This window comes from Dipodomys ordii, unplaced genomic scaffold (assembly GCF_000151885.1).
Source record: "Dipodomys ordii isolate 6190 unplaced genomic scaffold, Dord_2.0 Scaffold133, whole genome shotgun sequence".
Classification (NCBI taxonomy): Eukaryota; Metazoa; Chordata; class Mammalia; order Rodentia; family Heteromyidae; genus Dipodomys; species Dipodomys ordii.
In genome coordinates this window covers 5,572,404-5,584,710 of record NW_012267349.1, presented here as the reverse complement: position 1 = coordinate 5,584,710, position 12,307 = coordinate 5,572,404, and the positions used below count along the sequence as shown (strand labels likewise).

Sequence of the window (12,307 nt, the reverse complement as noted above, 5' to 3'; positions counted from 1 at the left end):
AGAAGAAGAAGAAGAAGAAGAAGAAGAAGGAAGAAAACACACAGAATGGGAATTTTTTTTTTACTAGCTATGAATCAGATAAGGGCATCATATTTAACATATACTTAGAGCTCAAAAACTTACCTTTCTTATCCCAATCCTTCAAGTAACAACAATCTAATTAATAAATGGGCTAAGGACTTAAGAGACTTCTCAGAAGAAATAAGAATGAACACATGAAGAAATGTTCAAAATTTCTGGCCATTAAAAAAATGAAAATCAAAACTACATTACTATATTGAAATTCTCACCCCAGTTAGAATGACCATTACCAAGAAAACTAATAATTTCAGATACTGGTGGGTATGTGGCCAAAAGGGAAGGCCACTATACTCTTGGTGTGAATGTAAAATTTTCAATCACTATGGAAAGCAGTGTGGAGGTTCCTTGAAGGACTCAACATAGAACTTCTCTTATGACCCAGCAATTGCACTCGTGGGCATTTATCCAATAGAACACAAACAAGGCCACATTGAGCAATCAGCATAACTATGTTCATTGCAGCATTATTTACCATAGCCAAATATGAAGTCTACTCAAATGCCCCTCAGTCGACAAATGGATCAAGAAAACAGAGTGTACAAACACAATGGATTTCTACGCTTCCATAAGGAAGAATGAAATTGTACCATTCATAAGCAAATGGAAAGATTAGGGGGAAAATTATATTAAGTAAAGTAAGCCAGACCCAAAGAAACATATCGTCTCTGGTTTTCCTCATTTGGGGAAACTAGAATGTGCCTATAAATCTACACATAAACACACTTAATTGTAAAAGATAAAAAAAATACATACCCTGGGACATGATAAATCACACAGGTTTCTAGACAGTGAGACCAAAGGAAGATACTCTTAGAAGAGGATCACAAATGCTCAATAGCTATGTGCATATGAACATATAAAGTGATATTTATGAAAATCAACTCCAAGAAATGGAAACAGTAGTTATTTTTAATTTGTTGCTGTTTTCGCTTTCTTTATCTTCTGTCCTGTTTGTCAGTTTATCTGTTTTGGGGAGCACAGAATGGGTAGGACAAAGGGTGAACAAATGCAGCAATGATACTAAACACCATGTTGAAAATGAGCTATACAACTTGTGGCGGGGGGTGGGGGTGGGGGACTAAGAGGGATAAATTGGGAAGGAGTGACACTGTTCAAAAAGAAATGCATTCATTATCTGAGTTACAGAACTGTAACCCCTCTGTATATCACCTTTATAGTAAATATATATATATATATATATATATATGACTAATGTTAGGGAAATATAACACAACTCTGTCATTAAGTGTATGTGTTTTGATGAATTTGGTTGAAATCCTTTTAGCTAAATGTGAGATAAATCTGAAATGAGACACAACTTGCACTGTGATATTTGATCTGTTTATGTTCAACCATGATTGTAACATTTTGGTTTTCAGGAGCAATCAGAAAATGATGTTTAAACACAGAACTAAATAAAGTATAATTTTATAAATACTTTTTTTTTTGGTTGATTGTGGGGCTTGAATTCTTGGCCTGGACATTATCCCTCAGCCTTCAGCTCAATGTTGGCTCAATGTTACTGACTTATAAATTATTTTTCTGATCCTATAAGACATAAAGAAGAAATTTGTTTTACTTTGTAAAACAAAGTATATTTGATATTTTATGTGATATCTCGCGTTCTCTCTAGCTGTTTGGCTTTGTTTTGGTTTTGGTTTTGGTTGGTTGTGGGTGTTGAACTCAGGACCTGGGCACTGTCCCTCAGCTCTTCATCTCAAGTCTAGTGGTCTACCACTTGAACCACAGCACAACTTCTGGATTTTTTTCTGTTTATGTAGTGCTGAGGAATTGAACCTAGGGCTTCATGCATGCAAAGCAAGCACTCTACCACTGAGCCAACTTCCCAGCCTGTGGTTTGGCTTTTTTTTTTAATTTAATTTTATTTTATTCGTGAACATACTGTACAGAGGGGTTACAATTACCTGGGCAGGATAATGCATACATTTCTTACCAAGCATTGCAGCCTCCTCCTTTGTTTACCCTTCACATCCCTTCCCAGCCTCCCTCCTCCCCCCCCAATCCCAATCCTTCTCCTTCCCCCTCCCCGCACCAACGTTGTAAAGCTCGTTTTAGACATGACAACTTGTACTTCTCATTGTTGCAACAGGTCCACCTGTATCCTTAAACAACTGGTTTTTCCCCATCTCCTCCACAAGTTATACTGACATCAAATATAGTGAAAGCAGGGGTTATACTGTGGGGGAGGGACATACAAAACAACAAAGAGATAATCTTATAAATGCGTTAGAAACACATGCATGAAAGAAAAAAACATTAAAATACATATCTAAGGGTTCATTTTCCTGACATCACATTATCTGACCTTTTCCGCTTGACTCATACATATACTAGATATTGCAAATAAGGGAAACCATGGGACCTATGGTTTGGCTTTTTGACTCAAGGTCTTCTGCTATACTTCAGACTGGCCTCAAACTCACTATGTAACCTAAGCTGGCTTTGAATTCAGAAACTTCCAGACTCAGCTTCCCAGCTGATGGGATTGCAGCCTAAATCATCATATTCTGCTGATACTGAGCTTTATAAGAATTATATAATTATATATATATAATTTATATAATATAATTTGTCTTTGAAAGTATCAAAAACATAAAAACTATAAATATACTTAATATTTAGATTGAATATTAAATATTTTAGAACAACTTTTACACTAGAATGATAACTTTTTTTTTTTTTGTCAGTCGTGGCTCTCCATATCTGGGCATGGGCACTGTCCCTGAGCTCTTCAGCTCAAGGCTAGGACTCTACCACTTGAGCCAGAGCTCCACTTCTGGATTTCTGGTGGCTAACTGGGAGTAAGAGTCTCATGGACTATCCTGCCCAGGCTGGCTTTGAACTGTGATCCTCAGATCTCAGCCTCCTGAGTAGGTAGGATTAAAAAAAGTTTTGAGTAGGGGCTGGCTAGGTGGTTCAGCGGTAGAATGCTTACCTCGCATGCATGAGGCCCTCATGTGCCACATAAACAGAAAAAGCCCTTAGTGGTGCTGTGGCTCAAGTGGTAGAATGCTAGCCTTGAGCCGAAGAGCTGAGGGACAGTACCCAGGCTCATTCAGGCTCCACGACCAAAAACAAAAACAAAAACCCTCAAACTTAGTATAATGAATAATTGAAGATTGCAGCTTGTGTAAAGATGCCTCCAATAGTATGAAAGGGAGTAGAAATATAATCTCAAATACATGAATGCACTTGAACTTAAAATTTTATCACAATGACCAAACATTCAGAAAACCATTCCAACTTTCTTGGAGTAATTTTTCATAACTAAAACCTATCAATTAACGAGTACCTCAAGCTTGCAGCCTGAGTTCATGCCTGTAATCCTAGCTATTAAGAAGGCTGAGATCTAAGGATCACAGTTCAAAGCTATCCCAGGCAGGAAAGTCCATTAGACTCTTATTTCCAATAAACCACCAGAAGTGAGTGTGTGACTCACTAACCTTGAGCTGAAGAGCCAAGGGACAGCACCCAGTCTGAGTTCAAGTCCCATCACACACACACACACACACACACACACACACACACACACACAGTACCTCATTCTTAGAAGCAATAATCTAATAAAAAGGTAAAATGATTAATATTTCTTCGATAAATATATGATTCCGAACTTCTATAAATATATTTGATTGTTTAAGACAGAGGGTAGCAAAAAGTCATCTATATTTCTAATTGCCATCTGTGTGACAATCTGCCACCTTAATAGGTAAGAGTAGATACAATTTCAATATAATTTAATATATAATTCAGATGTCTTGTTCTTATTTCTGTTTTGATCTTATCTTTTTGTTCCATTATACCAAAAATATTACAGATAATCTCAGTAAAAGCTTCACAATGTTTATGAGTCACTTAGTATCATGGTGAACCTCAGGAATATAATAGAAGTCAGTGACCAGTTAACTATAATTTTCATTTTGTTCTGTATCAATTAATAAAGTCTCTGAGGCCATGAGTTTAAAACAGCCCCATATAATAATAATAATAATAAAAGGAAAACCCATATAATAATAATAATAATAATAATAATAAAAGGAAAACTTAATATACAAAAAATTTTTAATGGAGACTCTTATGAACACATTAAAAATTATTTCCACTTTTTAGTATTTGGTTTTCTTCTTGTCATGGATTATAGTCAGCTGCTTCTTTACATATATTGCCATTGGGAATCAGAAACAGAAAGGATAAAGCTCCATTAATTTTACAGTGTGAAAATATCTATATAACCAGCTCAAAGACCAAGATAGAAATTATTAATCTTCAAAAAGGAACCAAAATATAATTTGAATGAACTAGGACCCTATCATTCTCCCTTCTAGTTGCTCACCATTCCCTGAAATTGTGAATGTTTCAGTGTTTAATGTTTGAGGGTTTGGACTCCGATTTTAATGTCTTGGTATTTGTTTTGGAAGGATATGAATTGACTTGTGGATAATCTAGATTCCTCTAAAGTTTGTATATAAATTTTATTAGGGAAGTTCTAGAGTGAACTTCATTTATAATTCCAGCTTCTTTCTGAGCTCTGTCCTTTGTAAGGTTATTATCAGATGGTCTGAGGACTTTAAATGGTATCTCTGTATAAGCCTGTGGAATTCAACTGTGTCCTAGGTCTGTATGCGTTGGAATGGTTATAGCATGAAGCTCTCCAAAAGAAATAGTTTGCCTATACTAAGGGAGTTTTCACTCTATGTATATACAAATTAATATTTACTCCAAAAGTCAAGCTTATGAAGATATCTAGATTTTTTTTTTTTGCCTACTCCCTTACTCTTCCACCTTTTGACATCCAAGTTCCAGCTTCTCATTTTTCTCAGGCTCTGATATCTGGAAATAGCATGGTCTTGTCTGATCCTATTCTTTGTACTACTGCTTGAAATGTATCTCTAGCTATCAGAAAGTGCTTCTGTGATCTGAGTCCTGAGGTTCATCTCATTTTGGTTTCTTCTCTTATTGAAGATAGTTCAACATTTCTTATCATCCAATATCTCACAACTGTGGTTTGATATGTTTGGGCTGTGTAAAGTTGTTTGTGATGGAAAGATAAATACAGTGCAATTGGAAGGTATCTAGTGACATTCCAACGTGGCTAGAAATGAAACTTTGACAGTTCTTTGTAAACTGGCCTTAAAATCAAGTGGAACCACTAATAAGGTAATGAACTGAGGTATTGTGTAGGAGAACCATGATGGTAATTTTCTGAAAAACACAAACCTACAAATTATCAGAAATACTGTGGGTAGGTTGAGTTGTGATTCTTCATTACCTTTTACAATGAAAGATACAAATATCTGTGAATAAATGATATGAAATGTGGGGTGTATAGTCACCTGTGATCTGTGACAGAGCCATCCCATAATCCTCCATAGCAAGGATACCAATAACTGTGGATTCTCAAGTACTTTCTATAAAATAGAAGAGTACTTGCATATAACTGTGCCCACATCTTGTATAAAGTAAGTATTGCTAAATTATTTATATACCTAACAGTGCAAATGCTAGGTAAATAGTTGTTATAGTTTGTTGATCAGGGAATAATGGAAAGAAAGCATTACTGTACATTTTCAGTAAGAATGAAATATTTTCCTCAAATATATTTGATCTTCCCAAAACAGATTTTTTGTTGGATATGCAGCTATGGAATCACAAAAGAGGAAAATGTGAAATGTAATTCATACTTTTTTATTTTTTGTGCCAGCCCTAGGGTTTGAACTCAGGGCCTGGGTTCTCTCCCTGAGCCTTTGTGCTCTAGGCTAGGACTCTACCACTTGAGTCACAGCTCTACTTCTTTGCATTTTTTTCTAAGTTAATTGTAGGTAATTGTCTCATGGAGTTTCCAGCCCAGGCTGGCTTGAAACCATGATCCTCAAATCTCAGCCTCCTGAGTAGCTAGAGCCATCAGTGCTTGATGTGATACAACTTTCCTTTTTCTTTTAATTTTTGCTGGACTTGGGGCTTGAACTCAAAGGGTGGATGATGTCTCTGAGCTTTTTTGGTGAAAATCTAGCACTCTACCACTTGAGCTAGAGCTTCACTTTCAGACTTTTTGGTGGTAAATTGGAGATAAGTACGTTGCATACTTTCTTGCCCAATCTGGCTTCAAACCACTATCCTCAGGTCTCAGCTTCCTGAATTGCTAGGATTGCAGATGTGAGCCACTTACGCCCAAGTGATTTTTTCTACTTTAAGTGGAGAACTTTTATTATAAAATAGAGGCAGAGGTAGAAGAGTTAGGGGGAAGGAAAGAAAAGTTTGAGAGCAATAGAACCCTTTTTCTGTACTCTAAATGCATGGTAGTGAAAAATCAAAGAAATCAAGCTGTATAAAAGAGAATGATAACAAGCATATTAAATTTCAGAAAACGAAGCAGCCCAGAGACTGCTTTTTATCAGATTCTAATTTTCTGAGCATGAAATGAGGTGCCCTCCTTTCGGTGCCTTGTTATTCTGGAAATAAGACTGGCTTTAAGTGATATTACAGCTCATTGCACATGGGGTAAGACTCTTCTGAAGAACTTGGAGTAATGAACTATTGTCTTCGAGAAGACAATAATATCAGCTTGGCAGGGGAAAAAACAGAATTTACTTTTCAGATTATAAAAAATTACCATCATTGTCTTCTGCCTTTCAGCTATGAGTTTAAAAAAAAAAGCCCTAGGCAGCCTAAGGGTCCTGATCCTTAGATGTGTCCTCCTGACAAACACAGGCTGCCATCTACTTATGAGAATGTTAGTCGAGGAGAAGGAGTGCTTGGAGCTGAACACTAGCAGTAAAAGTTGGGGTAAATTGCTTCACTGAAACAGCACTTATAAAAGTATTGCAAAGCGCTGGACAATGAAAGAGAAAAAAAAGGAGGATTTTGCTTAACTTCAATGCTTAATTATGGATCACATCACAGAATTAGCCAGCATTTCCTCTTTTCTTTTAGAGTTTTCTTTGCTTGAAGGAATAAGGGCAGTGTTCTGCACTGGCTTTCACTAGCACATCATGCACACATAAAGAATTAGATAAAAGAGTAAATTCTAGGAATAAAGTATATTCTCCAAGCGCAATAGTAAGGCTTTGATCAAATACAGAGTTTATTACACTTAAATCCTGTATTGTTTCTTTGCAGTCTTCTGTTGTGATCCTTCTCCAGAGGTTGGTGACAGTACAAAGACTGGAGTCTGTGTTTGATCATGAGGTTTTGTTTGGACAACTCTTCAATGTGTCTCTAGTTCCCACTATAGAGGGGAGAGAACGCCTGGCTTGATGTTGTGAATCAATTAAAGTTCATACAGGGTTTTTTTTTTAAACCCAAGGCACCTTTCTGGTAGAGGAGTTTCAAAGTCTTGCTTCTGCAAAACATACATGAGTTTGAAAATTTATCCCAAGACCTTTGCTTTCTCCTATCAATAGCATTGTTTGAGAAATTAATTCCTTTGCCAAAAATCCAAGCCACCAATAGAAAATATGTATTATTGCCGGGCGCTGGTGGCTCATGCCTGTAATCCTAGCTACTCAGGAGGCTGAGATCTGAGGATCGCAGTTCAAAGCCAGCCCGGGCAGGAAAGACTGTGAGACTCCTATCTCCAATAAACCACTAGAAAACCGGAAGTGGCGCTGTAGCTCAAGTGGTAGAGCGCTCGCCTTGAGCTGAAGAGCTGAGGGACAGCACCCAGGCCCAGAGTTCAAGCCCCACAACCGACAAAAAAAAAAAAGAAAATATGTATTATTCTATGGAAACTGGGGTAGCATAAATAAAGGCAACTATAAGCCCTTTTAAACACATGCATAAAAATAGACTCTTTAAATCAAGCTGAGCAATTTCAAATGCTCCAGAAATTTATAGCATTTCTTTTGAATTTTCTGTATTATCTTTAAGGAGTTGTACAAAGGGGGTTCAACAGGTCATTTTATGAATGCATCTTAATCAATGTCGTGGTTCTCCCTCATCTCTCCCTATAAACATCTCTTGAAGAGTATGTGATTCTGTAAATACTCAGTTCAATTTTGAAAGATATAAGATCAGGATCAAAATGAACAAAAGTAGGTAAAGGAGAAAAATCATATAATAAATATTAAACTATTACATGTATGTGTACACATTAAATTATGCATATATATGCATACATATGTTCATATGTATGAATTTATATACACACCTGATCTTACCTCTAAGAATAAAGTTGTTTGGAAGAAATGTGTATAGACAATTCCATAAGGTTCTTTTAAATTAAAGCAGTGCACAAAACTGAGTAAGTTGGACACCAATATGTACATAGATTATGAGAGCATGAAAAAGACAAAAACATCAAATAAAACATTTTCCCCATTTTCCTCAAATTCCTCCTTGAATTGTGGTTGGTTGTATTTGATCTATTTACTCTGGTTCTGACTTATACAAATTTTAATAAGTTCACTATGTTGTTAATGTCTTATTTACCCTTTTGAATTGGCAGAGACTTTCAGGTCAGTAACAGTTATTTAAAGGTACTATTTGATGCCTTATTTTGGTGTATTGATATTAACTTAGACAAAAATCATTTTTCAGTAAAGAACATGACATTCCATTCCTATGAGATCAAGTAATAACTTATTTTATGGAAGGTGGGGAAAAATTTTTTTCATGTAGCTTATACAATATACTGTTAAACTTTCTCTTGTTTCTCAGTTGGATTATGAAAAATGTAAGGATTTTTCTGGCTGTCTTTGATTCCTTGTCTACTTGATCCTTTACTCCTTCTCTTCTTTTTTCAATACTATATTAAGTAAGTAATTCTACATTACTCAGAATACATATTAACTCAAAAGTTTAAACATTATTAAGATTTGTTTTGGTGTTTGTCTCTCAAGAGTTCCTAGGGAGGGGAAAATATAACCAAATATAGTGAACTGGTTGCATTAACATAGGTCACAATGAAGAAGAAGTAGGTGAAATAGTAGTAAACACAGATTCCTTAAGTCAGCTCTTATAATACAGAAAGATTGTGAAGTAATTGTTTCCTTTGCTCAGGAAATGTGCATTAAATTGCTAATTATACTTCAAGAACAATGATTTTGCTTCCTGCTTTGCAAAGAACATCATCAACATTATCATCACTGTTAAGCTCTAATTAAGTTCTTAATATGTTTGGGCATTATGTCATGCCATGACTTTCAAACTAATAAAATTATGCAACATATTTAGATAGAGGGGAATAATCAGATACAAAATCTGATTCCCATTCCTGTTACCATTTTGAGGTCACCATTTATATTGGAGCCCACCGGAGCACATATGAGAGAAAACATTACTTCTCTGTTAGACAGACTTGAGGACCACAGAAGAGTGTTCTAACATCTTAGCATGCTGTTGTAATGGTGCTTAGCCTGTCATGGTTTCAACATTTTGTTAGATGCCTAAAGATTCTCAATGAAAGTTATTGTCATCGTTGTCTTCTTCTTCTTCTTCTCCTTCTTCTTCTTCTTCTTCATTTTTCTTCTTCCGCTTCTTCTTCTTACGTGTAACCCAGAAATACATAAATATTCTTGTCATGATGACAAGAAGTTGTTTATATCCTCCTCCAGAAATATAAAAGGAGGATAAAATATATTGTCCATCTCCAATTTCCAAGCATTCCAAAAATAGAAAAATTTATTACACTTGCAAAATCAAAGATCAAAGAAAATAATCATCCTAAAGTATCAAATGCAGATTGGCAGGCAATCACAATCTTCTACAAATGTTCATAAAAATTTCATCCCAGTGGCCAGACATCTGGGCTTAAGAGAGCAACATTTTCATTGCAAAGTAATTAGAGCTTAATGGAGTCTTCTGTGAGTAAATTAGAACAGGAAAGGAGAAAAGATCACGGCCTCTACGTTTAATTAAACTTCAGGTTACTAATTCTTCTGTAGGCTGATTACACACACACTATGCAAGCATACTCTCTAAAGTGTGCGTTTATGTACTCAGTCATAGAAAACACTTTTCAGACACATAAGACATATAGTTTTGCCCTTAAAATAAACAATCCACTTTAAACAAAGAGAACTATTCATACTAAACCTAACTTCTTTTTCCACAGTAAGTGAGCAATTGCTATAAGATCAAAGGCTCTGACTTCTTCAGACCAAGTAAGATCCATTTTAGCTCTTCACTTACCACATCTAAAACTTTTTGCAAACTTCTTAAGCTTTTTAAAGCCCAATATCTTCAGTTGAATAATATACTAATAATAGTATTTAAATTGGAGTTTTAGTGCACGAATTAAAAATTATTTCTTACAACTACTTTGCTCAAAATATAAATGGTAAATAACTATTAACTTCTATATTCAAATTATGCACAATGTAAGTGACTTAGTAGTAAAACCATTCTGCACGTTTTATTTTTATTAGCTTTTTTTTGCCCCCAGAACAATTCAACAGATTAAAAATAAATTGACAGGGAAATCTCTTAGAGTTGTAATACCATTTAATAAGCAATTAATAGTTACAAGCTACAAAAGCAAATTGTTATTTCAAATATAGTCTCCATATTCTTAGAAAGATTTCTATAATCTTCCTACAATTGTTACTACATCAGTTTAATTTAATATATTTATTTTAACATCTTATTACTTGAATCGATATACTATGTTCCTAGCCTCCATTCTCCTTTTGTCAATCTTTAAACACAAACAGGAGTTTTACATAATATAATTTACCTTCTGGAAAAATTAAGTTGAAGTTTGCTACTAAAAGAATATTTATTTCACCATACGCCTGTTATATTTCCATTTTATAAAAATAAAAGAAGAGGAGAAAAAAATGGTAAAGAATTGTAGTTTTTTTTCTTCTGTCAAGTTTAAAAGTAGAAATGTTGTAAAAGAACATATAATCTTTGAAAAACCAGCAAAAAGCAAAAACATATCCTCAAAAGCAAAATTGCAGAGAGATTTGGGTTCTTAAGATGTAATTGATTCCACCAGGATAAAAATCTAAGAAATTATAAGGAGGGTCATTTTTGTGCTAAGGAAGATCCCTTTAACAATGGGTGTGCTCTCAAATACTTATATGATCATTACAGGCTCATTTTCCTTTTTTAACTTCCCATGATACAAAAGGATTTGGAAGAAACAATGGCACTTTAAATTGCTGTCTCAAATGCAAGATTTTTTCTTGCTTATTTATTTATGTGTGTATTTATTTATTGCTGGCCTCAGGAAAAAATATTATATTCCCATGTTACTAGATAAAGGCTCAGGGAGAGCAGCACTGTGAATGTATAGAGAACAATAATGAAGGCGGCACTGGAAAAGTAGGGGAATAAGAAAAATAATTACCTGAGGGCATGTGGTCCATGTTCCCCAATCAGACATGACACAGTCATTGGAACACAGGAGAGAACAAGACTGGGTTTCTGGGGGTGCTTCATTCTGGTTGCACAGACTAGTATTCATCGGTTCTCCTTCAACATTCGCAGTACTCACACATCTGTTAGGCAAAACCAGAAGACAGACTGATTGCTTAAAACAGTGGAGAGTATACTTAAAGCTATTGTACTATTCTGTAGTTACTGACTCTGAAAGGTATAGCTAAATTTAAAACAAGATCCACAAAAAATATCCAAGACATAAAAATAGAAAACACTATTCTTCATCTAGTGGGCTCTTATTGAGTGACAGCTCAATATGGAACCCTTTATTCAGAAAGGAAAAACAAACAATGGAAAAAATATCAGGAATGTGGTCTTCTTAACCTTTTGCGAGAATGCCTTCAAACAGTTATCCTCCTATCTATACTACCAAGTGGCTGAGATTACAGATGTGAAGCAATTCCCTTGTCTGGAGAGACCTGGAAATATAACTATTCCTTTTATTGTAATAAATCTTGAAGCCTTTCCTTCTCTAAATAGAATCACCATTTTATAATACATGTAGTTAGAGCCTTCATATATCTTAGGGCTCTTTTAAACTTTTTCTTAACAACTTTTCCAAACCTTCCTAAACTTTGCCCATAGTAAAGAATGGTGGCCTTTCATCCTCTTGTAAATCCATCAGCATGCTATCTCTCTGTATGTCTCTTTTGTAGTTATAATTTGCTCTTTGTCATCTTTCCATGTATTCTTTTTTTTTGTTTTTTTTTTTTTTTTATTGTAAAGATACTATACAGAGGGTTACAGTTACATGAGTGAGGTAATGAGTACACTTCCTCTTGAACATTGTTAGCCCCTCCATTGTTTTCCCCCTACCATCCCC

At 35.1% G+C, this 12,307-nt stretch overlaps 1 protein-coding gene across 1 annotated transcript in view; it reads right to left on the bottom strand.

Moving 5' to 3' along the window:
- Positions 1 to 12,307, bottom strand: part of Thsd7b (thrombospondin, type I, domain containing 7B) — a 793,597-nt gene that overhangs the window by 71,916 nt on the left and 709,374 nt on the right. The window contains exon 16 of the mRNA XM_013030805.1: positions 11,393 to 11,543. Within this exon, the coding sequence (XP_012886259.1) occupies positions 11,393 to 11,543 (151 nt within the window). The remainder of the gene's footprint in view (positions 1 to 11,392; positions 11,544 to 12,307) is intronic.